Genomic DNA, 26,948 nt, shown 5'->3' with positions numbered 1-26,948 from the left:
TCTGGGGCGCGCGGGCGTTGAACTTGATTCTTTTCAGTTCTCTCATTCTCTGCACAAGCCTTTGCTCGGGTCATGTTTATACGAAAGCTTGGGTGTTTATTTGTCGTTTTGTCGAGAGGTGCAATATCGGGTTGGGATACCACGCGTACGAGGAGACCATAGTAGTAGCAATCTTTATATTTGGCCGCCTGTCGTCGATGGCGGTTCGCCTGCATGCAGCATGACGCGATTCGAGATTGGCAGATGAAGGCGGTGTGTGCACGTGCAGCCGTTGTGATCGTGGAGAAGTGGAGATGCAGACTGACCATCCGCATCAAACCATGGAGCGGACAGATCCCGACCCCGGCGATCCCCTTACCAGTCCAGGATATGACTTGCACGGCGCTATCTTCCCTCGCGGGGATGACGCTGCTTATCTGGACCCCGACATGCCCGAGGCCCAAACACCCATGGCGCCCCCGCCCATGAATGAATACCTGCCACCCGCATGGAGCGCTGAACATGTCGAGGATGGCGACGAGGAGCCCGCCGAGCCCAAGTCGTTCGAGCGCACCACCAGCCCCCGCTCCAACCAGCGCAACCGGGGCACCGCCTACGACACTGTCGGCGTAGATGGCATCAACAAGCTGCACAAGTTCTCCCTCTACGAGACCAGCCATCGCTTCTACCTGGTCGGTGCCGATGTCATGGATATGCACTTCCGTGTCCTCAAAATCGACCGCACCGCACCCCCTGGCCACCTCAATGTCTTCGAGGATGAGATTGTATATGACCGAAAGGACATGAACCAACTCCTCAACACCATCGATGACGGGAACAAGGGCACCGGAGGCATGAAGCTCAAATGCGTCGCGTGGGGGCTTCTGGGCTTCATCCGGTTCACCGATGCCTACTACATGCTCGTCATCACCAAAAGGACCAACGTTGCCATGCTGGGCGGCCATTACATCTACCAGATCGATGGTACAGAGCTGATACCCCTGACAACCGGCTCGAGTTCGAGATTCGCCAAGGACCGCAATCCGGAGGAGGCGAGGTTCCTGAGCATACTTGGCAACTTGGACCTGACACGCTCTTTCTACTTTAGCTATGCTTACAACATCACCCGTACCCTGCAGCAAAACATCATCCGGGAGAGGAAAGCGCGGAACGAAGGTCGCCAATTTCCGCATCACGACTTCAATGACATGTTTGTCTGGAACCATTATCTCCTCGAGCCCGCCCGAGCCGCACTCAAGAACACGTACGATTGGTGTCTGCCCATCATCTACGGCTTCATCGACCAAGCCTCTTTGGACGTTTTCGGACGACGTGTGTATATGACTATTATCGCGCGAAGGTCAAGGTTTTTTGCCGGTGCCAGGTTCCTCAAGCGCGGTGCAAACGATTTGGGCTACGTCGCCAACGACGTTGAGACCGAACAGATCATATCTGATCTCTTGACAACTTCTTTTCACGCGCCTGGCCCACGCCTGTATTCCAACCCAACCTATACGTCATATGTCCAGCACCGTGGCAGCATTCCTCTGTACTGGACGCAGGATAATACTGGCGTAACCCCAAAGCCCGACATTGATCTGAACTTAGTCGACCCATTCTACAGTGCTGCAGCTTTTCATTTCGACAATCTCTTCGAGCGATATGGAGCACCGGTCTACGTCTTGAACTTGATCAAAGCACGCGAGCGTAATCCCCGTGAATCGAAGTTACTGCATGAGTACAAGAGAGCTATTGATTACCTTAATCAGTCACTTCCAGATGGCAAGAAGATCTTGTACAAGGCATTCGATATGAGCAGAGCGTCTAAAACGCGGGGCATGGACGTCATTGGTAGCCTGGAGACCATTGCAGAGGATGTGCTACAAAACACGGGCTTCTTCCACAATGGAGACTTGGAATACGACTCTCCTCAAGTCCAAAATGGAGTGGCTCGGACAAACTGCATTGACTGTCTAGACCGAACAAATGCCGCACAGTTTGTGATTGCAAAGCGGGCTCTTGGCCGCCAATTACAGGCTCTCGGTGTCATTGCTGGCAAGACAGTCGAGTACGACTCTGATGCGGTCAACATCTTCACATACATGTTCCATGACCACGGCGATACCATTGCAATTCAGTATGGAGGGTCGCATCTGGTAAACACCATGGCTACATATCGAAAAATAAACCATTGGCAAAGCCATTCCAGAGACATGGTAGAGAGCTTCAAACGCTACTATCATAACTCTTTTCTAGATTCGCAAAGACAAGAGGCCTATAACCTCTTCCTCGGGAACTACGTCTTCGCGCAAGGTCAACCAATGCTGTGGGATCTAACGACTGACTACTATTTGCATCACACTGATCCTAGAGAATGGCCGGTGAAGAAGAGAAAAGACTACATTCATTGGTACACGCCGGCTCACCTGGAACCTCGAGAGTTGCCGCCTTGTACATTTCTCGTGCCCCAAAACAGGGGAGAAGGAACCAAAGAGTATGACGACTATTGGTTGGAGTATTACAGGCCACTGGCGCTCTCGTCGCTCGCAAAGGTCTTTACATTCAAGCTCAACTCAACACCTCGAACAGTGCCCGAAAAAGTCTCCAGCAATACACAATACGACATGAGCCCTTTCCGACCACGCAAGCACCCTAACGAATCGGAACACCCAGAGAAGAAGTTGCCCCGAAAAGGCGTCACGATTCTCGACCCGCACAGCGAAGAAGACTCGGCCCACACCGGCAGCTCAGTGGCCGCAGCATCCCGACCCCAGTCCGCGCTCGGCGACATGTCGCCCGCGAAACAAAGCATCCTGCGCGATCCGCACTTTGAAGTCGGAGGCATTCACTCGTCAGCAACGCTCACCAACTCGTCGACGTTCAAGCCAGCCGACAAGACGCAGATGACGCAATGGACGCTCAACGAGTTCCACCAGAACTCGCTGAACCCGTCCGTCACGACGGGCGAAGCGTCCGAGTACGAGCGGTACATCAGCCACCCGCTGAACCTGCCGCTGGTCGTGTCGACGGAGCTGCCCGACGACTTCACCAACATGGACTTTGTCGAGTACGTCAACAGCGTCGGCGGCGAGCGGGACGACCGCGGCTGGCAGGTCGGCGAGGAGGAGCTGGCCGAGTACGCCGAGTTTCTGACCATTGCCGAGAACCCGCTGACGGTGAGCGAGGAGGACGGCGAGAAGAAGCGCTATAAGCGCTATCGGCAGTGGCTGCGCGGGAAGAGTCTGTTCAAGCAGAGCAAGGTCGATCCGGAGTATAAGACGTAGGGGGGGGGGGGTTGGTAGCGGTGGTTGGTGTGGTTTTCTGTGTGTGTGTGTGTGTGCGTGTTTTATTTCTATCGTTTGCGTTGTTTGAACGCGAGAAGTGGATGGGGTGTCTCCTTTTTTTTTTTTTTAATTCATCTGACTAGAACACTCCTGCAAAGATATATAGACGCCAGACATGATTTATGAAATTGACTGAAGTAGTAGTTGTAAGTTCTCAGAGTTGTTAGTATACCTATAAGAGCAGCTGTTGAGGATATATCACTTTTTGTGTATTGCAAAATGCATATATTTGATATATGCACCGTCAATTCCTTGCTCCACCACCTATAAATCCCCTAACTTTTCCGCCCTTTCCAGGGCCTATATATGCATGTGACCAACCAACCAACCAACCATCCATCCATCCATCCATCCATCCATCCAACCAACCAACCAAACAAACAAACAAACCAAACCCGCCTCTTCCTGGTCCTGGTATCCTACCACAGAACCCAAAATAAAAACGCCCCTGTCTAGGTAGGTAAGAGGGAAGCAACTACCCCAAAAAACTTGTCAAACAAACAAACAACGCCAGGCTATGCAGCAACGCCCAAAATCATAATCAAATCAAACCGAAAAATCAAACGCCCCTCCCACGATACGAGCGCGCGCCCTCAGGCGCCTGATACGACAGCCGCTCCTCCTGCTCCTCGTCGGGCGACATCACACGCGGCGTACCCTGCTGCAGCTGCAACGGCTCGACCTCATCAGGCGTGACGGCACCACTGCGGGGCTCCGCCTTTTCCTCGTCGACGGACGCCGCCTTAGCGCCGCCACTGCCCACAAAGCCCTGCTCCGTCTCGTGCGCCTGCTGCAGCGAGTAGCTCTTTGTGAAGAGGACGCTGAGCACGAGCGCACCGCCCGCGAGCCCGCACATGACGATCCACAGCGTGCGCAGCGAGTCGCAGTAGGCCGTGGTGAGCTGGTCGCGGAGGGGGCGCTGGGCCGGGGCCGTCATGGCGCGGATGACTTCGACAAGGGCGCTCGCGTCCTTCGAGTACGCTGCTGCTTTTGGGGCGAGGCTCGGGATCGCTTCCAGCTTCTTCTTGACCATATTTTGCACGATGGACCCGCCAACGGCCACGCCGAGCATCTGTCCGTAGTTGCGGAAGAAGGGGTTCAGCGCTGCGGCGGCCGTGGTGTCGGCGGGGGTCGCCGAGGCTTGGTTGCAGAGACTCATGGCTGGGTAGAGCATGCCGAGGCCGACGCCCGACACGAGCGAGAGCGGCACCCACATTTTCATGGGCGTGGAGGCCTCGAATAGGATCATGAGGCCGACGCCGAGCGTGGTGAGGAACCAGCCGCCGTAGATGGCCCAGCGGTAGCTGCCGATGCGTGCGATGAGGATGCCAACGATGACGGCCGCAGGGGCGGTCGTAAAGGTCCAGGGGAAGAGGGCAATGCCCGACTGGATGGGGGTGTAGTTCTTGGCGGCTTCGAAGTAGAGGGGCTATTGCTGTTGTTAGTGGCGGAGTAGGATTGCGGGGAGGAGTTGGAAGCCATACCATGTAGTACAACACAGACCACAGGAACATGCCGTGGATGACGATGCTGAAGTAGCAGACAAGGCCGGTGGCGGTCTTGAAGAGACTGCCGCGCAGGATGGGCTGGGAGGGGACTAGGCGGGACCAAAGCATGAAGAAGACAAGACCACCGAGACCGACGAGGAGAGGCACCAGAGTGCGCCAGTGGTTCCAGGGGTACATGATGCCGCCCTAATTGAACTGTTAGTTGATTGCTGGCGAAAAAACAGACTGTTCGACTTACCCAGGTGATGGGAATCAGGAAAGACGTGGTAGATGCCACGAACAGGAAAGATCCAACCCAATCAATCTGCTTGAGCTTCTCCATCAGGTTTCCAGGCTTGTACTGGAGCTTGAGGAAGAGCGGGATCATGACGAATCCGAGGACGCAGAAGGGGATGTTGATCCAGAAAATCCACCTCTATGCACTGATTAGCAAGACACTGGAAACTATAGCGTTCGAGTCGACATACCCAAGAGGCCTTCTCAGCCAGCACACCACCAATAATGGGACCAGTGACACTGCCAATGGCCCACTGCATGGTGATGAGGCCCAGCCACTTACCACGGTCCGCGAGCGGAACCATGTCAGTGATGATAACATTGGTCAGGGCTGAGATTCCGCCACCGCCAACACCCTGCAAGGAGCGGCCCACCAGAAGATCAGTGAAGTTCTTCGCCACGGCGCCGATAATGGACCCAATGGTGAAGAAGGAAAGCGCCATGAGCAGCATGGGCTTCCTTCCGAAAGCGTTTGAAAGCGACGCAAAGCTGGGCTGGAAGACGGTGGCGGTAAGAAGGAACGACGTGCCGGCCCAGAATGCTTCTATGCCGGAACCGTGGAGCTTGTCTGCCATGGTCTAGAAAATGTCAGAAATGGTTAGGGTGGATATGAGAGCAGAATCTGGCTTACAGGCAGAGCCACAGACAGAGATGTAGCATCCAAGGCGCAGACCAAGTTGACAATGCACAAGCAGCAGAATGCTGCATTGAACCTCCATCCTGTCGCAGCTGAAGGCGCAGACTTCTCTGCCTCGCGAAACTCTTTGGCAGACATAGTCAATGGCTGCGTCTCGGGTACAAAAGTACTGGCGTCAGAGGTGGAGGATTTGTTCGAATGGGAGGGTTGGTTCAACATGATGGAAAGCCGAGGCGAAAGCGCCTGCTTTGTCGACTAAGTAGTAGTAGTTGTTGTTGCTGTAATTGTATCCTCGTTGTATCCTGGTTGTATCCTGGAAGAAAGGTGACAGGGAATGGATGGGGGCGGACTGTTTGATGGGAGAAGCAGCAGCAGCAAACAACAAGATATATAAAAAGCTACATGGAGGCTGAGGAGACGGGGCAATGCAAAATGCCTCGGGTAATTTTTTTTACATGGCGTGCACGACGAGAGAAAGTGTACAGCTGAAGGCAGCAGTCGGCGCGCCAATAGTGTGGGTCTTTGCCGCTGGCTTTCGCAAGGCAGCCGCGCGATGGAGCAAGAAAGAAGGGGCGAAGCATGGAGACCCGCCACCACATGCCGTTTGGGGGAGGTTGCCCTGGCTGTGGTGTTGAATGTGGGGACCGCCCCACGGCCATGTGTACAAACGTCCTCATGCAGTCTATTTTAGATACCACCGCACCTAGTCCACTCGGCCGCCCCGATTGATTGCGGGCGCCGTGTCGCTGTCTCGGCCAAGCTGAACCACTCCCGCCTAGTGCCCGCCCAGTCAAGCTTTTTTCTTCCTTGCTGTGCCACATGGCCCGTTCGGAGATTCCCAGATGTCCGGTTCGAAGGATCGCGAAAAGAGGGGTGAGGGGGCCAGGCGGCTAGTGCGGTGCGGCTGAGTCGGTGGATATGTTGGATACACGCGCAAAGAAGACGCTGCCCAAGAGACCTCCAAAGCAAGGGTGCTGCTGTTCATCGCTCGACCCCAACTGCGGCTCCGGACATGAGGTTGATGGGGCATGAGACATGGACTGATCCATCCAGACTAAGCTTATCTGCAGCCTTATCTCTAAAAAGCCGCGTTCGCATGTGACAGTCGACATGGGATTCCACCGTCCGCCATGGCTGTTTCTCCATTGTAGCCTCAGCGCCCTATAAAAAACGCCATGATTTAGGAGACGCATCTCCAGACCACTTCATCCTCACCGCCCTACCTCTGAATGGTCCCTGGTGCGCCTAACCTGCGCCAAGGTGCCCAGCCACTCAAGCCTTTCACACGCGTCCATGGCTCGCACCTCCCTTTCAAGCCTCAAACAATTTCGCAGAAAATCCACGATACAGCCTGCGTCGTCACCTTTCATCCCCCCTTACAGTACTGTCTACTCAAATAGACCCGAGTCGTGTTGGTCAACAAGTCGCCCATTTCATTACTCGCGTCCGGCGTTGCGCGCTGAGAATCTCTACCTTGGCCCCCAACCCCCATCGTTCTGAAACTTCACGTCACGAGGATTGACACATTGACTTCATGCCTGACGATGTTCGCCGTCGCCATGGCAGCCTAATGCAACCTTCTCAAAGCCTCGACCATGGCCCGCACATCCTCCACGTCGACATCCAGACCCTGCACCACTTGTTCCTGCACATCAGGCGGGCAATCCAAAAAGCGCTCGACGATTTCGCCATCGACAAACCGCATCGGTTCGTCGGCCTTGCGAACTTCGGTCCTGTAGGCTCGGTACTTGTTGAAAGGCATGTTCCCAGGGCTCTGAAGGAACTCGGCCAGCTTGGCCTGCAGATTCATGAGTAAATTCCGCTTGCCCTCTGCAATGAGCGCGACGAGGTAGATGGAACCCTCAACCTGTGCAATTTGATTAGCATGGAGCTATTTCTTCGACGAGGCGCGTCAAAACTTACGGTGGCGAGGAAGGCTCTCGGAATGACAGCTGCGTCGGGAGCCGTCATGACATCTATGCGCCGGATGCGGTTGACCAGTTCACCCAGACAAATCTCGCTTGTAGGCACCAGTCGTCTCCTGTCCTCTTCCGTGACTCCACTCATTTCGCGGTACAAGACCGTCAAGTTGCCTTCTGAGTCGGCCTCCAGATATGTGTTGTCGTCCACCTCGGCAACAGCAGTGGTCCAGCTTACTGCGTAGTGGCGAGCCACTTCGTTGAGATGATCAGGTTGGCCAGAGAGTCCAGTCGAGTCTGGCTTGTACTCAAGGATGCAAATCGATTTCATCATGTCGCCGACGATGATTTGATTGCCACTAACAGTCATGTCCGCAGGTGCCGTAGCCGTACGGTAACTGGTTTTCTTGGTCAGACCGGGAGTGCTGCCCGATCCGTAATCGAAAGAGTAAACCACGACCTATGCAAGGATTAATCAATACAGCCGATACGCTGACCTCAAGGCCACTTACCGTCTTGTAGAGAGCAGCGACAATCCTACCCTCCATCATAGCCAAACATCTGCAGGCGCCCTTGACTGCAAGTTCAGCAACGACCTTGAAAGTGCGATCGCCAGTGACTTCGAATACGATGATACGACCGCGAGCGTTCCCAGCATTATCCATATCTTCGTCTTCTAGGTAGGAAGTGCCAACGACGAAGCATTCCGTCAAACCTCCGCTGCCGTTGTCTAGCTCACACCGCATGATGCTCTCCACAAGCTCGTATTCTTTGAGAGAAACGGTGTGCAACTCCTTGAACGCAATTTCGTCGACCAACTTGATGTGTCCCTGCACAAGTTCCTCGCCATCTTTCAAGGTACGATTTATGCAGCCGAGAGCAAAAGCCTTAAGTGCAGGAGAGTACGCAATTCTCCGCACCGTCTCATTGACGATCAATGACTGAACATGTGTGGTTCTCTCGGTATCCACCATAGCTAGATGCAGCTCTCCAGAGGAGGCGATGGCGATGGAACCAGGGAAGGCTTCCGCGTCGAAGGGGCAAACGCAGGAAGCTTTCTCCGCTGTTACCGCGGAGTATACGAGACGGCCTTCGGAGCCGTAGATTAAGCTAGGGTGTTCGCAAGTTGCAAAGACATTGTACAGACCGCCGCCTCTGGGCAGCGCTCTGAAGCTTGCTTGCTGCGTTCCCAAAACAGTGCTCTTCTTCCCTGACAATGCGTAAGTAGATGGGTCAACAGAGAGTGTGACAACATTTCCGTCACCAGTGGCGACGAATAGTGTTGCCGGCTGGCCTTCGAAGATGTTGGTCAGCAACAACGACCGTGGTATAGACGACCCGTCGGTGGCCAACTGTATCGTTTGCACAGGGCTCAAGTCATCCACGTTGAGAATGGAGACTTCACATGTCTGGAAGAATCCTACAATGCATATCCCTTCTATGTTCTTTGGGATAGCCACGCAGGAGACTTGACTCTTCGCGCCGACTTCCTTTTCTGTGTGCACCTGGACGGTGTCCGTTATAGAGAGAATAATTGCTTGAATGCCCTCGAGGGAAATGAAAGCATATCGGTCATTGGCGTCAACATCTGTGATAAATCGACCAGCTGGTGCGTGCCATTCTGAGATGACCATGCCATTTTCTAGGTCGGTCAATCGCACAGATGAGTGGGTGATTTGGAGCAACCGTCCTCCGGGGAGGTTGCTCGCTAATAACGTAGCTTCGGACAACAGTAAACCTTTGAAGTCGTCGACTTCTTCTACTTGCCCCTCGGAATCAAAGCAGAAGACGCGGGATTCCTCAATCAGCGAAACAAGCAAAGTATCATCGTACTCGCTCGCAGATGTTGATTTGAGGCTGAAGATGGTGGAGATGTTGCCAATCTCGCCAAGAGCTCCTTGATCCTCTAGTCCAACGCCACTCCGTACACTGCGGAGGCTACCATCCTGGTATGCGCCACTGCCGGTTACGATCCGTGCTTGGCCTGAGGAATACTCGTTGCCTTGACCTTCACCGGATCTGTTGCCCATGTCCATTATGGTAAAATCGAGGATTGGGGCAATGTTCGAGAACGTCTGGACTACCTCGATGGATTTCTCGGCAATCCTGAGAACTTGGGAGTCGCCTTCGTGGGAGCCGACGTAGACATATCCTGCATCCAAGTAGACCAGCACCGTAGCTTTCGAGGTCTGGCCGATGACGTCCAAATTCCAGCCTGCAACGGAGTTGTCGTTCTTCAAAAGCAGCATGAGGAGGAACAGTCTCCCATACTCATCTGCTAGTACAAAACGCTGATTGTCGATTTGTTCCCACGCAACGAAGATGGTAGCCTCCTCTAAGTTCTCTTCCATGAATTGGTTGGCCTGGTCGTTTAAGTACGCAATGCGCGTCTCGCCCAGGACCAGAAGACCAAAGGATGGCTCTGCGATCGGTATCAGATGACTGGGAGCCCAGTCCCGCATTTCCTTAACCTCTGCCGGTCCCTCTACGGTTTCAAGCTCCGCAGTCCCCTGCTCTCCGGAGGCTCCATGTTGAAAGGTCAACTGGCGCAGGGTCAGTATCGTCTGATCCGATTCGGTGTTATCATGCAGCAGCGCTAATAGAGGTTTATCCGTGTCCGGAGTTTTGCGATGCAAGAAAGCTGACGATCGTACGGACATCTCAGGTATCCTGCATGGTACCGGCTCGCCCAGTACGCTAATTTCAGCATGACCCCTCCTCTTGCCCTTTCCCGTCAGCGGGATGATATGCGTAATGCCTTCGTACAGCTCCAGTGCCATAAATCTGCCAGTCGGATCGACCAGGCATCTGTCTCCAGTCTGGGAGTCTCGTGATGCTTGGTCTGCGAGATCCACGAAGCTCTTCTCAGTCCGCAGCTGCCTAGCCTCGGCATCCCAAGATAATGTGAAGAATGTTTGCTGGTCGGTACCCACGAACAAGTGGTCGGTGGACGAGCCGGCGGGGCGAAGCTTGTTGAGCATGGAGACCTTGCCATGGAGGGCTTTGGAAGCGTGCAACGAAAGGCCGTCATCGGTCTGCTGGTAAATCTCAAGGCGATTGGCTTTGCTGAAGTCGGCAGTTATGTTAGCAGTCGGAAAATGAAAAAGTGCTGATACTGGGGACGAACGCGACTATCAGACACTCGTCGTCAGGCGCCAGAAAGCTAAGCTTGATGGCATGCCTGACGCTGCTGGGTCGGTGAATTGGGGCGAGGTATGCCATGGTGAAGGACAGCGAAGGGCGGGATGTCGCGCGGAGCTGGAGCAGCGCGATGCTACATGTGTTGAAGTGGAGAGTGGGGCATGACGGCAGAGAGATGGCTGTCCTCGAAGTTGTAGAGCTCCCCCGGACTTTGCCCTTATCACCGAGAGAAGGGCACGTGCGACATTAGTTGTCGTGACCTCCTGTTGGTGATAGTATCAGCATAATAGCGGCCACGACATGGCTCCCGCTGCTGGGTTTGGTGACGCGCTCATTCCACTGGCATCTTTGGCAGTGTACAACCTTAGCTGAGCTCAGTGACATGATATCCAGCAACCAGCTCCGTTCGAAACCCCACAACCGACTTATCGAAGGTGTCGGGATGCATGCAACAAGCCATTCTACATCCGTACTGAACGACAAATTGTAAGGCGACTCAATAATGCTCATGGGTTGCAGAAGACAGAGCTACCAGAACCTAGTGTTCTATGGGTAGCTTTCGAGCTCCGCGAAACTCTTTATCCTCTCCTTGTCCTCCTGCTGAATCTTCTCGTGGTTTCCAACCGGAACACCTCTCACTGTTGTTAGGTCTCAGTGATCGTTCTCTGATTCTCTGAAAAAGCCGTGAAGGCAGATACAGTGAATTAAGAACCCGGGGGGGTCGGACGATCTTATTCCGGAGAGATAGAGTAACTATAGAGGTATATAGCTTAAGGGCTCTGCCTAAAGTTCTATCATACTGCTTATAACGTTGACGTTGGTGTTTGGCACTCGTAATGGATTATGTGAGCGAGGCACGAGAGGCGCTCTGTCGCACCGAGCCGTGAAGCGATTTCCGAGCTCCCACTTTGCTCCAATTTTCCCTCCATTTTTCTCCGCACTCCCCCTCTCCCGAACACCCCACGCACATCCCCGTCTCCACGCGCAAAGGCCGATCAGGCCACCGGTGTCAGCGACTTTCCTTTCTTGCGGACGAACCGGCTCTTGCTCAGCCGCATTGGCAGGGATGCTTTAGACGCAGGCGCGAATCGACGACCTCGGCTGGATGCCGTACCTGCTGATCACCATGCGGAGGCGCCGCCAATTCGTCTCTCGCGCTTCCCAGCGCTCCTGAGCTTCTGCAACATCTCGTCCACCCGCTATTCTACCACCATGAGTGCTTCGTTCAGACGAGTTATCCCTTCTGTTCGCGTCGCGAAGCGATGCTTTTCCACGTCCCCCGCTTCGCAGGCCGTGTGGGGTTTCGTAGGACTCGGTCGGATGGGTACGTATGCCGCGCACCCGTGTCACGCGTTCAACTTTACTCACAATTGCTTGCGCGCAGGTTATCCCATGGCCAAAAATCTCCGCGCAAAACTGCCCAAAGAAGATACCCTCGTTGTGCATGATATCAACAAGGACGCGACTTCGAGATTGGTCAAGGAGGTTGGCGGCAAGGGTGGTGTGAAAGTGGCCGACACTGTGCGACAAGTCGCCGAGGAGTCTGTAAGTCTCTCCGACTCCGACTACGATTCAAACTGCAGTTCATGATGAGCATGTTCATCTATGATCTAAGTGGGAGCTGCTTCGGCAACTCTTGTCATGATTCACTCTATCATCAAAGCCAATCCTCTGATAGAACTGCACACTCACTGATCCAATTCCCCACCATGTCTGGGATTGAGCCAGAACTGACCTGGCAATTAGGAAACGGTTATTACAGCCTTACCGGAGCCAATACACGTGAGAAGCGTGTATGCATCCATGTTGAAGCCGCCAGACCTTTTGCGGAAGGGTGCTGCGAAGGAACGTCTTTTTATCGACGTATCTACAGTCGACCCGAAAACATCGCACAATGTCGCCAATGCAGCGTATTCTTCTGGCCAGGGCAAGTTCATCGACGCTCCCATGTCAGGCGGCGTTGTCGGTGCTGAGAAAGGCACTCTGACCTTCATGATTGGGGCGCCGCCTGAACTGGTCGATAGGGCGAAAGAGATCCTGTCGATGTTGGGCAAGCGGGTCATTCACCTCGGCCCGCAGGGCTCTGGGCTCCATGGCAAGCTCGCCAACAATTATTTGTTGATGCTCAACAATATCGCCACAGCGGAGGCAATGAACATGGGTGTGCAGTGGGGCCTTGATCCGAAGGTGCTAGCCGACATGATCAATACCTGCACTGGGAAATGCTGGCCCAGCGAGGTCAACAACCCAGTGCCCGGCGTCATCGAAGGCTCGCCTGCCAGCAGAGGCTACGATGGAGGGTTTGGCGTTCACCTAGCCAACAAGGACCTGAAGCTCGCGCTACAGGCGGCGCACGATGCTCAAGTGAAAGTGGGCCTGGGAGAGCATGCGAGGGATATATATGATGCGGTGGAAGCGAACCCCGAGTGCAAGGGCAAGGATTTTTCGGTGGTATATAGGTACTTGGGTGGCAGAGAATAAGAATTGAGAGGTGTGATGTTGATAGCGCCATCTTGCCGTGCCGTGTGTCAAGTGTCGTGCGGGGAGCTGCTCAAAGCGCCTTTGACGATCGGCGCAGGGTCCTCGCGCGCGCGACCTCTTTCGCTTGGTGACATCAACAACCTCGACAACCCAAAAATATGCCCGAACTGCTCGACTACATCCTCGAGCACGAGGAAGCCTTCAAGAGGTGCGCCGCCCCCGTCCCAGCCTTGATCAGCGCAGACACACTGACTCCCGTCGCAGCAAAGGCCGCCTGGCCTCCCTCTACTCGGACTTTGGCACCCAGCAGGCCACGAACCCGGACGGCTACACCGCAAACGTGGCCGCATGGCGCAAGGCGCTGCTGGACGCGGCGCGCGTGGGCCTGGTGCCCTCGTCGACGGGCGCGCACGATAACGCCCTCACGCTGGGCGCGGGCGAGCCGCTGCTGCGCGAGCTGACGAGCAAGGACTTTGGCCGGCCGTTGGCCCTGGGCGCGGTGCTGGTGCGTAACATATATAACCATACCTGAGCTGAGGACTGAGGGGGGACTGACAGTGTCGGGTGTGCAGCAAGACGCGGTGGCGCGCCGTGAAATGGTGCCTTTGAAGGAGTTCCTGGCCGGGACGACGAGCATCTACGCGCGCGGCGGGTGGAGCATCAGCCCCTGGGGCGTAGTGACATGGGGGCTGCGGCAGCTGGGCGGCGTGCTAGGCGCGGGCGGCGCAACCAACAAGCTGGTCGCGGGCGAGTACGTCGTGGTGCCGAATGTCGAGGCCGTCGCGACCACGGTGCTCGCCCACTTCGCCCACACCACCACCCCGCTCGACCTCATCACCACGCGCGCCGCCTTCTCGCGCTCCTTCGCCCACGCCCTCTCCGCCGACCGCGCCCTCTCCCAAACAGACATCTCCCTGCTCCTCATCCACCTCGCCCGCGACCGCGCCGCCCTGGCCTACGACCCCGCCTCGGGCACCATAAAGCTGTCCCCGCACCCGGGCGCCGAGCCCCCCGCGCCCATCTCCGCCGCCGAGACCACCGTCGCGCAACTGCGCGACCTCCTCGCCTCCCTCGCCACCCAGGTCAGCACGCTCGACGCCGAAACGGCCACGCACGACGCGGCAGCGCGGGCGGCCGTCGCCCGCGGCGCCACCGCCCAGGCCCGCGCCGCGCTGCGCAAGAAGAAGGCCGCCGAGGCCACGGCCGCCAAGCGAGGCGCCTCGCTCGCGCAGCTCGAGAGCGTCTACGCGGCCATCGAGGACGCGGCGGGCCAGGTGGCGGTAGTGCGCGCGCTGGAGGCGGGGGCGGGCGTGCTGCGCGGGCTGCATGCCGAGGTTGGGGGCGCGGAGGGCGTCGACGCGGTCATGGAGCGCGTGAGGGAGGAGGTGGCGCTGGCGGAGGAGGTGACGGGCGCGATGACTGAAGGGGCGGGGACGGGCGTTGTCGACGAGGAGGAGGTCGAGGATGAGTTTGCGGCGTTGGAGCGGGAGGAGCGGGAGAGGGTGGAGGCGGCCGAGGCGAGGAAGACGGCCGAGAGGTTGGCTGTGCTGGAGGAGATGGAGAAGAAGAGGGAGGTCGAAGCCGAGAGGGACATGGGCCGCTTGTCGCTGGATGAGACGAGACCTGCGCTGCATGGGGATGATGAACAGCAGCAGCGGAAGGAGCAGCCTTTGCCGGAGGCGTGAGGGAGGTGGTGATAGACAGACAAACAAACAAACAGGGAATACATACACAAGGACAGGTGGGCAGGTAGATGGGCACGACACGGCACATCCGGAGGTATTTTCTGCATACGCGCGCTTGGGATAGATTAGGGCACAGGACAGGACAGGACAGGACGGCGTACATGGGTATATAGGCATGAGTCTGGATACAGTAATAAGTTATATGTCCCTAAAGCAACTAGAACAAGATGCCAAAGCCAAATCATGCCACAGCCACAGCCATAACCTAGCCACAAACAACCCACAGCCAGAACTCCTGACAACTATACCACCACCACCCACCCACCCACCACACCCGCCGCTGCTCAACACCGCTCAAAAACACGATACAACCCCTTCAAATTCGCCACCTCAATCACGCCCTTCAGCAACCCCCTCGTCGCCACCAACCTGGCCCTAAAAGCCGGAAACAGCGTGTGCTCGAGCGCGCGCTCGACATGGGCCCTCCTTGCCGCAACGGCCTGGTCTTCTTCTTCTACGCTCGCTTCTCCATCCGTAGACGATGACGGTGACGGTGGCGGTGGCGGCAGAGCTTCCGGTACGTAGAACGCCGCCAGCTCGCGCAGAAACGTCTCGAAGCACTCTTTCTCCTGGACCCAGTTGACGAAGGGCCCGAGGCGTAGCAGGAACTGCGGCAGCTTGGCCAGCGGCGGCGTGTAGCTCTTCACGAGGAGGGGGATAGCGCGCAGGAGGCCGTCGGCCGAGATCTCCATGCTGAAGTACTCCGCCAGCATATCGCGACGGGAGATCAGCTGCGCCTCGACCTGCGCGACCGCGTCGGCCCAGTCGAATTCCTCGTCCAGAGCGCCCGCGCCCGCGCTCTTCTTCTCGTGCTCGGCCCCGATGCGCAGCAGTTCGTGGAGGTTGAGGGGCGGCTCGAAGCGCACGGTGCCGAAGTTGCCAAAGTCCGTCAGCCCCAGCTGGTAGAAGTACTCGTTGCAGAGCATGCCGTAGTCGACGAGGAAGAGCTTGACGCCGCCCTGCATGGCGGCGATGCGCCGCCGCGTGTCGACGATGCCTACGAAGCTGTGCGTCGCGAATACGTCTGTCAGCTCGTTGTGCATGTTTTCGCGCACCGCGGCGCGCAGCTCTTTGATTGTCGTCAGGCGGCACGTCGTCGGCTCTTTGTCTGTCTGCTCGTACACTGGCTCGTCCCGTGCTGCGGCGTCTGGGCCGTTCGCCTCGCTTGAGTGGTGCTGCGTGGTGGGTGGGAGCATGGTGGTGATTTTGCGGACGCGGGAATCCGTCCGAACGAGGTTGTTCTCGTACGGCTTTTGGGACGCGCCCTTTTGCTGTGGCGTCCGTCGTGTCGATGACGGCGCGTCTGCTTGGCTTGCTGGAGAGGCTGTCCCCGTGAAGTTGGAGGGTGTGGAGCCTACTGCCGCCGCTGGAGCCTTGACACCGGGCAGCAGGCTTTGCGTCATAAAGGTGCGGCTGGTGTCAACGCTGCCCAGCTTCGAGCGTATTTCGTCGCAGATGATCTCGATGATTTCGTCTTCATTGAGGAAGTTGACCTCGCGCTTGGTTGGGTGTACGTTGACATCGACACGCTGAGGATCAATCTCCAAGCTCAGATAGACAAAAGGATGGCCGCCTTTAGGAAGAAATGTAGCGTAAGTCTGTTCAACGGCCTTCTTTATAGCCGAGGACTCGACAGACCGATGGTTAATAAAGAGAAGAAGCGTGGTTCTCTTGACACTGTAATTCGCATTGCTAACCCAGGCTTCGGACTTGAAGCCCCAACGATCGTTACTAGCGTGGATTTCAATGAGCTCCTTTGCTACGGCGCTGCCATGGATTTGACGGATACGGTCAACTGTACGGGCGCTAGACGGGACTGAGATGCCCATGGAAGAGTCTCCATGTTTCTTGCATGAGAACGAAACGCCCTCGCAGTGTACACCGTAGCGACCGACAAGGTCTAGAATTTTGGCATATTCTTCGCTGGAAGAACGGAACGCACGCCGTCTCGTAGGGATATTATAGAAAAGATCTTCGACCTGCACTACATGAGCTCTCCGCCGTTTCCAGGGGATGTGCAACATACCGTAATCTGGGTGCCTTGACGGCCAGCGACAGGTTTCGGGTCTGCACTCTGGCCTGGTTTTGGGGGATTAAGTTTGCCATCTGCATAATAAGCGCGCCAAGCACAGCTTGATTCTTTGGTTCGTGTCGTGATACTGAGATGTGCGATATGGCTGATACTTGCTAAGGCTTCGCCGCGAAATCCATACGTGCCGATGGACGTCAAGTCCTCGAAAGTTTTCAATTTCGAGGTTGTGAAACGTTCGCAGAGAATGGGCATGTCTTCCCGCTACACAACCTAGTCAGATCGGGATTTTACTGAGCAAACAGGAATGATTTCAAAAAGAAAAAATTACCTCAATTCCATGTCCGTTGTCCGTTATCTGAAGAAGCTTGAGACCGCCATCCTTGACCAAGATCTCCAGAGCAGTAGATCCTGCGTCGACAGCGTTTTCGATGAGTTCTTTAAGCGCATGCACTGGAGCTACAATGATCTCGCCGGCTGCGATCTTGTTGACAACATCTTGCGAAAGAGCTTGAATACGGCGAGGTGCATTGGCAGCTACCTCAACCTCATCGGCCTTTCTTTTTGTCCCTCGCGCGGGAGAATCGACTTCCATCTCTTCGGCCATTGTGTGCTGAGCTCTTTAATCCCTGAAAAGCGCGCAGTCGGTCTTCTCAAAGGGCCTGCTTGATGTGAGCATCATTATAAAAATTGTCGTCAGTGGAGTGGAGGATAGGTGGAGGTGGCGGCCGTTCAGTCGCGGTCGAGTTGATGGCGCGTCATCGCGCTATCACGTGTAGACTTATCTTTTTTGGGTTAGTGTGCCAAAATGAACCACTTCTTGTTTGGGACGAAACGGTAAATTCTTGGCTTGGTTCGCTCTTGTTTAGACCTAGTTGTATTGGGTGAAAGGGAATGGTGTTGTGTATGCTGTCCGCGTGTGCGACTTTAAGCTAGGGTCAAAATTCACCATGGAAACAGAACATAATGTGTCATGAGCAGGTAGCTCTTAGGCTGTCATTCCTAATCTGAGCTAAAAACCAGTATGGTTTCAATCCTTCGTTGTCGTTCAGAACATCGGTGTATGTATGGTATTGAAGAAGCCCATCAATCAGTCAATCCTTTGCAACGCCGGCATATGCACCTTCCATGATGCTCAAAAACCCTGTACCGTTACGCCTTCGCTCAAATTTCAAAGTGACCGTCGTGAACTAAGCATCCGCAAATCGCCGCTATGCCAGTTGATCGATGCATCTCCAGCACGAAGAGCGTGGCACAACCTAAGGAGCAGGCGCGTTGCCGGGGGCGACAGGAGCACTGTCAACCTGCATAGCAGAGCCATCGTTGTTGTCTTCCTCCGCCTCAGCGTGGTAGTGGTGCTGCTCCGCGCCGGCGGTGGCCTGGCCGTTCGTAGAGGACGCAGAGCCGGCAGCGACAGCGGGAATCGATGCGCCAGGCAAAGTCTGTTGACCGTTGGGGAGGTGACCGCCGTTGGCGTGCTGCTGCGCGTTGTTTGCGAGGGCTTCCTTGCGCGCGCGCTCGGCCTTGGCTTCCTTGAAGGTGACTTGCTTGGGGACGACGTCGGTGAGGAATTCGAGGTTGTCGAGGCGGGAGATGGCGGCCTCTACGCGTACAGGGTTAGCGATGAACTAGCTGAGGGGGAAACATTTGAGAAGGTGTGACGTACGGACGTGCTGGTAGCCCAGAGAACGCTTAGGCTTCTTCTCGGCCTTGGCCATGCGGTGGGCTTGCTCCGTCAGGTAGTAGACGAACTCTTCGGTCGCGACGGCAATGGCAAAGGCGGCATTGGCAGAGCAGGCCTGAATGTCCTCGTCGGCGTTTATGATCTTCTTCACTCTGGCCACTAGTTTTCCCGGGGCTGGTTAGACTCGTGCGATCTCTGCTTTCTAAAAGAGGCACGGGAGCAACTCACGCGGCAGAGACACGGAGCCCGTAGTCTCGGTGGGAGGAGGGATCGGAGTGTTGTTGTAAGGCATGTTGGCAGCTTCGATCGCGGTGTGAGGTGGGTTGCGCGGGAGAGCTTGTCGAGGTGCGGGCGCGCGGGAAAGACGACGGGCGCGGCGCGATCGACGCGTAAATTGCCTAAAGCGGACACGTGCCATGCAAGGTACGTACATGCGACAGCGGCCATGGATGTCCCTCCACGACAAGCTCCCCTCCCTACTTTCCATACCCCCATAACTGCCTAACACCCCTGCCCCGCGCATCGCAGCAGGCAGATGAGGATCTCTGAATTCCTGTTTGTGCGCTCCTCAACAACGATGCCATGACTGCTCGATCGAGCTCCATCCCCACCCTCCGCACTCCCTCGTTCAACGCGACGCGCGGCTCCCTCAGTCGCAGAGTCTCCGCTCTCAGCACCGCCGAGCAGGGCGACGATGCCGCTTCTATCCACACCGACCATGTCGTCCACGAGGAGCTAGCCGAGATCAAGCGCTACGAGGACTTCACCACTATAGACTGGGTGCAGGATGCCGCGCGTGAGCAGCTGCGCCGCAAGGCCCGCCGGCAAGAAAAGGCCGGCTTTTTTGAGCGCGAAGGCGGCGTCGGCTGGCGCAGAAAAGTCTACGACGCCTACGATGCCGGTCAGGCGTGGATTGTCGTCAGCCTGGTCGGCGCCGCTATAGGCCTCAATGCCGCTTTCCTCAGCATTGTGACCGAGTGGCTTTCGGATATCAAGCTTGGATATTGCACCACTGCCTTCTACCTGAATGAACAGTTCTGCTGTTGGGGCGCCGAGGATGGTGGGTGTTGTCAAGAGAGCTTTCGATCCAAACCGCTGATCCCTCCCAGGCTGCCCCGAATGGCACCGTTGGAGCAATTTCTGGCCCGTTAACTACTTCCTCTACATCCTGTTCTCCATCGTGTTCTCCTTCATCGCTGCCAGGCTGGTCAAGTCCTTTGCGCCGTACGCAGCCGGATCTGGAATCTCTGAGATCAAGTGTATCATTGCTGGCTTTGTCATGAAAGGTTTCCTCGGCTTCAAGACCCTGATGATCAAGTCCTTTGCCCTGCCTCTCGCAATTGCCTCTGGCCTGTCGGTCGGCAAAGAAGGACCAAGCGTGCACTATGCTGTGTGTACTGGAAATGTCGTCTCTCGGCTGTTCGAGAAGTACAAGCGGAATGCTAATAAGACGCGTGAAATCTTGAGCGCCAGCGCTGCTGCCGGTGTTGGTGTCGCCTTTGGTAGTCCTATCGGAGGCGTGCTCTTCTCTTTGGAAGAAATGTCAAACCACTTTCCCCTGAAGACTATGTGGAGGAGTTATTTCTGCGCCCTGGTGGCAACTGCTGTGTTGGCCGTAAGTCCTTCTGTGCTGCTGCTCCAGTCTCTGCTGACACGACCAGGCTATGAATCCTTTCAGAACCGGCCAATTGGTCATGTTCCAGGTCAAGTATGATCGCGAGTGGCATTGGTTCGAAAGCTTCTTCTACATCATTATTGGTATTTCGGGTGGCCTTTACGGGGCGTTTGTGATCAAGTGGAATCTGCGCATGCAGGCTTTCCGCAAGAAGTATCTCGCCAAGTACCCTATCACCGAAGCGGTGGTGCTTGCGCTGATCACGGCAATCATTTGCTATCCGAACATGTTCCTTCGGATCGACATGACCGAGAGCATGGAGATCCTCTTCCGCGAATGCGAAGGGGACTATGATTATGATGAGATATGCGAGTAAGTAAAGCACACTGTCGCCCAGCTCGTTCGTACTGACGTTTCGTTAGACGCAAGCATCGATGGACGATGATTTTCTCATTGGCTTTTGTGACTACCATCCGAACAATGTTGGTCATTGTCTCTTACGGGTGCAAGGTGCCTGCCGGTATCTTCGTACCCTCAATGGCCATTGGTGCTTCGTTTGGACGCATGGTCGGGATCCTCGTTCAGGCTCTGCACGATGCCTTCCCCGAGGCAAGTTTCTTTGCGGCGTGCCAGCCGGACGTCCCGTGCATCACGCCGGGCACGTACGCCTTCTTGGGAGCTGCGGGCTTCTTGAGTGGGATCATGCACATCACGGTCTCTGTGGTTGTCATCATGTTTGAGCTCACGGGAGCCCTGACCTACATTCTCCCTACAATGGTGCGTACGGCAAGACATTGGGACCAAGAACATAGCTAACACACAAGCAGATAGTCGTCGGCGTCACGAAAGCCGTCAGCGACCGATTCGGCAAAGGCGGTATTGCGGATCGTGCCATCTGGGCCAACGGGTTTCCCTTCCTTGACAACAAAGAAGACCACACATTCGGCGTGCCTGTTTCGGAAGTCATGACACAAAACACAACTGTGATTCCTGCATCGGGGCTCGACGTGCGTGACGTCGAGAAGATACTCGCCAACAGCTCCTACTCCGGGTACCCGATCGTCGAGCACCGACACACCAAGACGCTGTTGGGCTACATCGGACGCACAGAGTTGCGGTACGCGGTGGAGCGGGCGCGGCGCGACCAGGTAGTCCCCTCAACAGCGAAATGCTTCTTCACGCCCGCGGCAAACCGCACGGCCGCGACGCCGAGCATTCACGGGGCGCCGTCAATTAGCTTTGACAGCATGGCGGCGACTGCGGGACAGATGTCGGTGGACCTCAGCCGGTTCGTGGACCCGACGCCGCTGGCGGTGCATCCGCGGCTGCCGCTCGAGACGGTCATGGAGCTGTTCAAGAAGATGGGGCCGCGGGTGATTCTGGTCGAATATCGAGGAAGATTGACGGGCCTGATCACGGTCAAGGACTGCTTGAAGTATCAATTCAAGGCCGAGGCGGAGGAGAACCCGCGCGATGAGGCGGGCATGGAGGAGAGGGGCGAGCGGCTGTGGAAGGGGATTAGTGGCGTGGCGGCGTGGTTGGGGGCGCACATGCCCTGGGCCGAGAGGGGGAAGCTGAGGCTGAGCGATGTGGGAAGTGCGAGGGGAGCTGGGAGTCCGGTGGCATTGAGGCCGACGAGTAGGGGTGAGGGCGTAGAGGTGGAGCTGCAGGAGCGGTGAGGTGCGACAACTTAGGTTGTAGATGCGTAATGCGTAGGTACATGCAGCAAGGAAGCATGTTGGCCGTGTGACAGGACTGCCCGGGAGAGGCTAGCGCGCGGGGAGGGGACCGGGGCCAGCAGCCGCAGCTCCGGGCAGGGTATAAAAGCCCCCTCGGTAGCCATGTCTCTCCGACAGGAACGTCCCGTCGTCTCCAATTCTTACCGCGGCGCACATCCTCCTGTATGTGCTGTTCGTGGCGGACGGGGTTCCGAGAGTAAATCTACCAGGGCTCTCTGACACAACGACTTGGCAATCTGTGGGCGTTGTGATTCGTTTCACCCTTGACATACTTTTGGATAGAATGTCGTGGTTGCTGGGCGGAATGAGTGGGGTTTCTGGGCGGGAAGTGGTGAGGGATTTGTGGCTACCTTCGGACCTAGCATCAGCTACTTCCTTTTATATGTTGGGTACCTAGTGCCTATCCAGGCTCTTTCCATTGAAGGGCTACCCGTACATGCCTAGCGGGGTGTAATTATTTTGGTAGGCGCGACCGGAGCGCACTCGTGCCCACGCGTCGCGCGAGACGCGGCGCAACGCGGGAAGCGCGCTCTCAATGTCTCAGGTCTTTCCTGCTCTTGCCTCTTACAACCTGCATCCACTGCTTCACTCGTTGTCTTCTGGGTGTTTGCCTGTCTACTTTGTATTCAATCGTTCCTCGCGGCTCACTCGAAACCACGCATACGCCCGCACGCGTCGCCGCAAAGCTCGCCTCATCCAACACCACCACCGCAGTCCACGGCCTCCCACGCCACGTACCCACACCCCCGCGATGGGCAACGACCCTACCGACCCGACCGACTTCCTTGGCACAGCGCTCGCGACGCTCACGCCCTTAGACGCGGCCCTGCGCTGTCAAGTGTGCAAGGACCTGTTTAACACGCCAATGCTGACGGCGTGCGCTCACTCGTTCTGCTCGTTATGCATTCGACGCTGCTACGCGGCTGATGGGCGCTGTCCTACGTGTCGTACCATGGGCCAGGACGCGCATTTGAGAAAAAACGCGGCGCTGGGAGAAGCGGTAGAGGCGTGGAAAAGTGCAAGGACGGGCGTGTTGGGAGTGGGGAAGGGCGCAGGGACAGCCGAGAGGGGTGTTAAGAGGAAGCTAGAAGAGCAGGCTGTGGGTAGGCGAACGAGGAGTAAGGCTAAGAGAATAGTGGCTGAGGAGGAAGACGATGTCATTCAAATTGAGGACTCGGAGGGCGAAGAAGACATTGGAGACAGCGTGGGTGAGGACGACGGCCTAGTCGCGTGCCCAATGTGCAGTCAGCGCATGAAGGAAGCAGCTGTGTTCTCACATCTTGACCACTGCGACGGCCAGGCCAAGAGCACGCCTTCACGGTATGTCTATTTTGCTTTATCAATGAACCCATCTAACTCTGGTCACAGTCACCAACACTCCAGCAGCAACACCTACTCCTCACCAGCGTCCCTCAACCCTCTGACCCGCGCCGCCCGCACCCGCGCCGCAACAGCCAAGCCCCCACCAACACGTCTTCCTCAGCTCAACTACTCCCTCCTCAAAGACTCGGCACTGCGCAAAAAGTTGCAAGAATTAGGCATCCCGACGTGGGGCTCGCGCCAGGCCCTCACACGCCGACATACCGAGTGGGTCGCGCTCTGGAACGCGAACTGCGATGAGCGGCAGCCGCGGTCGAAGCGCGAGTTGCTCGCGGAACTGGATACATGGGAGCGGAGTCAGGGCGGTGGGAGTGGGAGTGCAAGTGGGCATGGGAGCAAGGAGTTCGATAAGCAGGGCTGGGCAAGGAGTAACAGGAGCCAGTTCGACGACCTGATCGCGCAGGCAAGGCGGGGGAGAGCAAAGGCGGTGGCTGCGAGGGATGCAGCGGAAGGGTCGACGGATGAAGCGAATGAGAAAGAGAAAGAGAAAGAGAAAGAGGAGCGCGACGGCGACGGGGACGCAGTGATGGAAGCAGCACCGCCATCCTCCACCATCCCCACAGAAGAAGACGACACAGCCTCAACCACAGCGCCCTACGCAGCCAACGCGTCAGCCATGGCAGCCGTGAGAGCAAAACTAGCAACTGTAGACCGCGGCGCGGATGCGCCTCCTCCCTCTACTTCTAGCTCCAACTCTACCTCACTACCACTGCACGCAGCAGCGCCCGCGCCGGCACAAAGAGCACACGAAGCAACAGCAGAAGAAGACCGAGAAGCCGCGCGCCTTGCTTCACCGCCGCTGGGCCTGTATGCCCATGCGCGAGAGCTGGCGCGGCCGACGGATATGTTTTGCTTGCCTGCTGAGCCGGTGAGCGATGTTGAGGAGGGAGGGGGTGGGTTTTAGGCTTTAGGCTTTAGTGGGGGGTTGGTGGGGTGGGGTGTGGGTTTGGGAGGCGGAGCAGGGAGGAAGGAATGCGGGAGGGGGAGAGTGCATGGACGAAACGAAATGCAGATACGCGCTTGTATGTGGATACTTAACCTACCTTACGTGCCTACCTGAGTACGAATCTATGAACGAAGAAAATGCTGAATGGGTGCATGCCTGGATTGTAAGTGGCGTGGAGAGAGGGAGCGAGCGACGTCTAGGTAGGCCGCGTGCGTGCAAGTCTATCTGTCTTCTGACGTACGTGCTGTCTGTCCTAGCTCGCTAGACCGATAAGTGCTTCAAGAGGATAGAGCTAACTAACTAGTTACGTGGATAAATACTTAAACAAATGAATGGGATCGTACGCCTGCTTTTACACTCACTCGCTCACTCACTCACATGCACTATATTGCTGGATAAGTAGATAGATATACAGACCACCTACCTACCCACCTACCTACAAGCAAGCTAGCAGGTACCGAGGCTAAAACGTACAGTACAGGTATATCGAATGCAGTTGCGCAGTAGTTGGTACGATAGCAAGAGACAAGACACTGAGCTCAGTCTTCCTCCGCCAACTCGGACCGAGAACCAGCGATGCTTGTTGCGTACATACCATAGGTACCTAGGTCGACCACGCCATCCCTCGGCCCCCTTCCATCATCTTCCCCAAGCGTCCAACATAAGTACCGGCGCAGAACCCTCCCTCCCCCATCACCACATCACTACCGACACCAACCCCCTACTTCTTAGCAAAAAACGACATGATGCTGCCCTGTCCCTTCGGCGCAGCCGCGCCCTTCTTCCCCTTCGCTGCCGGCGCGCTCACAGTCTTCAGCTTCTTCGGCTCCGGCTCGTCCTCCGAGAAGGATTCCCACACGGCCTCTTCCCGCGTCACGAGGTAGCCCTCCTCGTCCTTGACCGTCTTTTTCTTCATGAAGCGTCTGCGGCCGCGCCGGCGCCCGCCCGAGACCGTCACTGTCGCTTCTTTCTTGTCGTCTGCTGCGGGTGGGGGCGGAGGTTGGTCGATGGGCGAGGCTTCTTCTTCTTCTTCGGTGGGCTTTTCGACGGCGGGTGCCGGTGCGTCGGCCATGGGCGAGTCGTCTGTTGGGCGTTAGGTTGGGCGGGGTGGAAGGGCGCGGGGGCAGCTTACCGTCGTCCATCATCTTTTCTAGTGCGTCGCGCCTCGCCTTGGCTTCGCTGGCGGCTTTGCTTGCGGCTTCGCTCCTTTGTTTGGTTTTGGTGGTGGGTTCTGTGATCATCAAGTCTTCATCCTCTCCCTCTTCGTCTGAGGCATCTTTCATGGGTTCTGAAGCAGTTAGTATACGCGGAAAAATTGAAGGAGCATGTCAACATACCATCTTCGGCTGCACTAGGCTCGACCTACAGAAAATTAGCTATGAGCATCAACAAGAGCAGGCATTGGCTTACAGATTCCGCAGCAGGCGTCGTCGATTCAGAAACGGTTGGTGTCTTCTTAGGCTTGGCTTTGGCAAACGACTTGAAGATATTCGACCCCTCTCGAGCCAGCGTCGGTGCTTTTGCGTCTGATTTTTTCTTAGGCACTGCAGCATTGTTCGCTTGAGGCGTTGCATCGCGGGAATCCTTCTTCAGGTCTCTGCTTCGCTTCAGTGTGTTCTCCAGCTCCTTCGGCTTCGCCTGGGCTGGGATGCTTGCGCGCGGCGCGCTCTTTGCCGCAGCAGTGGTGGCTGCAGGTGCTGCGCGTTTGCCGCCAGTCCGCCGCTGTACCTCTGTCAGAATGTGGCTGCCACTCATACAAGCATATTTGCTTACCTTCACATGAGGGTTTTGTATTGTGCCATACGTCTTCCAAGCCTCAAGCGGATCTTCGGTAGAATAGTTGGAGACAATTTCCCGATTACAGTCAGAGAGAGCGTGTAGACTCTGCTTGTAGTCAGCACCCTGTTGTTCGATAGGTTCCATGCGAATCGCACCTGTAGAGGACCAGGTTCCAGGCTGTAGATATGTATCGACATAATTTCGGAGTATTTTGCCTTAAGCTCTGTCGCGATCAGCAATCCTCCACAACAATGGCGCGCTTCAATGCCCTACCTTCAAGGTCTTCCTCCTTCACAAGGGTAATCGATGTGGTCTTGATGCTCTGCTCCTCGTCTTGTTCTGGTGCCAAGCTTTGGTATGGACTGCTTTGCATGTGTACATCTTCGTTCGCTCCATGGTTTGTGCCATTTGTGTGCGCTGCGGGCTCTGGGCGTTTGGTGCCGGTAACAAGGTAGGTTGCGTGAATGGACTGTGGTTTTTTCGCGTTCTGTGTGCTGTAGAAATCGGAGAGCATGCTGCGCATATCTGTTAGCTCAATTCACATTGACAAAAGGAAACTCGACTCACTGCTTGGCTAGGTTTACTTGGACCTTCAAGGCCCTGCTGAGCAAGCGGTAGCTGATCTATTTGGGTTGGTTAGCGCTTTGGTGGAGTAGAAACGGATGTGGGTGGGTGAAACCTACAGCTCGGCCATCATGCAGCACATTCGTGGCGAGGTAGTCCCTGTACTTATCCATAGTGGGCAA

At 56.2% G+C, this 26,948-nt stretch overlaps 10 protein-coding genes across 10 annotated transcripts; 5 read left to right on the top strand and 5 right to left on the bottom strand.

The window, feature by feature from the left end:
* Positions 1 to 326: 326 nt before the first annotated feature.
* On the top strand, positions 327 to 3,278 carry K452DRAFT_267872 (uncharacterized protein). The gene has a single exon (XM_033538864.1). It carries the CDS (start codon positions 429 to 431, stop codon positions 3,261 to 3,263), a length of 2,835 nt encoding a protein of 944 aa, XP_033399342.1. The 5' UTR covers positions 327 to 428; the 3' UTR covers positions 3,264 to 3,278.
* Positions 3,279 to 3,572: 294 nt separating this feature from the next.
* K452DRAFT_160324 (uncharacterized protein) lies at positions 3,573 to 6,052 on the bottom strand. The gene is made up of 5 exons (XM_033535657.1): positions 5,739 to 6,052; positions 5,299 to 5,685; positions 5,070 to 5,246; positions 4,808 to 5,017; positions 3,573 to 4,752 (listed from the first exon to the last, which is right to left on the bottom strand). The coding sequence occupies exons 1-5, from the start codon at positions 5,961 to 5,963 to the stop codon at positions 3,883 to 3,885; spliced, it is 1,869 nt and encodes a 622-aa protein (XP_033399341.1). The 5' UTR covers positions 5,964 to 6,052; the 3' UTR covers positions 3,573 to 3,882.
* Positions 6,053 to 6,862: 810 nt separating this feature from the next.
* Positions 6,863 to 10,964, bottom strand: K452DRAFT_267866 (uncharacterized protein). The gene is made up of 4 exons (XM_033538863.1): positions 10,791 to 10,964; positions 8,176 to 10,729; positions 7,668 to 8,123; positions 6,863 to 7,611 (listed from the first exon to the last, which is right to left on the bottom strand). Exons 1-4 carry the CDS (start codon positions 10,883 to 10,885, stop codon positions 7,312 to 7,314), a joined length of 3,405 nt encoding a protein of 1,134 aa, XP_033399340.1. The 5' UTR covers positions 10,886 to 10,964; the 3' UTR covers positions 6,863 to 7,311.
* A 790-nt stretch (positions 10,965 to 11,754) lies between these two features.
* On the top strand, positions 11,755 to 13,314 carry K452DRAFT_246885 (uncharacterized protein). The gene is made up of 3 exons (XM_033538037.1): positions 11,755 to 12,128; positions 12,189 to 12,349; positions 12,551 to 13,314. The coding sequence occupies exons 1-3, from the start codon at positions 12,017 to 12,019 to the stop codon at positions 13,283 to 13,285; spliced, it is 1,008 nt and encodes a 335-aa protein (XP_033399339.1). The 5' UTR covers positions 11,755 to 12,016; the 3' UTR covers positions 13,286 to 13,314.
* A 92-nt stretch (positions 13,315 to 13,406) lies between these two features.
* Positions 13,407 to 15,183, top strand: K452DRAFT_267860 (uncharacterized protein). Its single transcript, XM_033538862.1, has 3 exons — positions 13,407 to 13,493; positions 13,550 to 13,790; positions 13,858 to 15,183. The coding sequence occupies exons 1-3, from the start codon at positions 13,444 to 13,446 to the stop codon at positions 14,968 to 14,970; spliced, it is 1,404 nt and encodes a 467-aa protein (XP_033399338.1). The 5' UTR covers positions 13,407 to 13,443; the 3' UTR covers positions 14,971 to 15,183.
* A 120-nt stretch (positions 15,184 to 15,303) lies between these two features.
* On the bottom strand, positions 15,304 to 17,654 carry K452DRAFT_267856 (uncharacterized protein; the record flags this gene model as incomplete). The annotated part of the gene is made up of 3 exons (XM_033538861.1): positions 15,304 to 17,009; positions 17,057 to 17,323; positions 17,391 to 17,654. 3 exons carry the CDS (start codon positions 17,652 to 17,654, stop codon positions 15,315 to 15,317), a joined length of 2,226 nt encoding a protein of 741 aa, XP_033399337.1. The 3' UTR covers positions 15,304 to 15,314.
* Positions 17,655 to 18,570: 916 nt separating this feature from the next.
* Positions 18,571 to 19,035, bottom strand: K452DRAFT_193232 (uncharacterized protein; the record flags this gene model as incomplete). Its single annotated transcript, XM_033535879.1, has 3 exons — positions 18,571 to 18,662; positions 18,726 to 18,902; positions 18,972 to 19,035. Coding segments are annotated over 3 exons (333 nt in total), but the record flags the coding sequence as incomplete, so codon positions are not given.
* A 290-nt stretch (positions 19,036 to 19,325) lies between these two features.
* K452DRAFT_296626 (uncharacterized protein) lies at positions 19,326 to 22,037 on the top strand (the record flags this gene model as incomplete). The annotated part of the gene is made up of 5 exons (XM_033541930.1): positions 19,326 to 19,803; positions 19,853 to 20,358; positions 20,405 to 20,730; positions 20,781 to 21,135; positions 21,186 to 22,037. 5 exons carry the CDS (start codon positions 19,326 to 19,328, stop codon positions 22,035 to 22,037), a joined length of 2,517 nt encoding a protein of 838 aa, XP_033399335.1.
* A 727-nt stretch (positions 22,038 to 22,764) lies between these two features.
* Positions 22,765 to 24,381, top strand: K452DRAFT_317096 (uncharacterized protein; the record flags this gene model as incomplete). Its single annotated transcript, XM_033544031.1, has 2 exons — positions 22,765 to 23,417; positions 23,466 to 24,381. The coding sequence occupies exons 1-2, from the start codon at positions 22,849 to 22,851 to the stop codon at positions 24,379 to 24,381; spliced, it is 1,485 nt and encodes a 494-aa protein (XP_033399334.1). The 5' UTR covers positions 22,765 to 22,848.
* Positions 24,382 to 24,883: 502 nt separating this feature from the next.
* Positions 24,884 to 26,939, bottom strand: K452DRAFT_317095 (uncharacterized protein; the record flags this gene model as incomplete). Its single annotated transcript, XM_033544030.1, has 9 exons — positions 24,884 to 25,506; positions 25,556 to 25,711; positions 25,761 to 25,785; positions 25,834 to 26,145; positions 26,197 to 26,307; positions 26,358 to 26,425; positions 26,476 to 26,717; positions 26,770 to 26,825; positions 26,886 to 26,939. The coding sequence occupies 9 exons, from the start codon at positions 26,937 to 26,939 to the stop codon at positions 25,145 to 25,147; spliced, it is 1,386 nt and encodes a 461-aa protein (XP_033399333.1). The 3' UTR covers positions 24,884 to 25,144.
* Positions 26,940 to 26,948: the final 9 nt, after the last annotated feature.

Source organism: Aplosporella prunicola (genome assembly GCF_010093885.1).
Source record: "Aplosporella prunicola CBS 121167 unplaced genomic scaffold K452scaffold_8, whole genome shotgun sequence".
NCBI lineage: Eukaryota > Fungi > Ascomycota > Dothideomycetes > Botryosphaeriales > Aplosporellaceae > Aplosporella > Aplosporella prunicola.
Note: the sequence above shows the minus strand (reverse complement) of the source record. Positions and strands in the feature narration are given on the sequence as shown.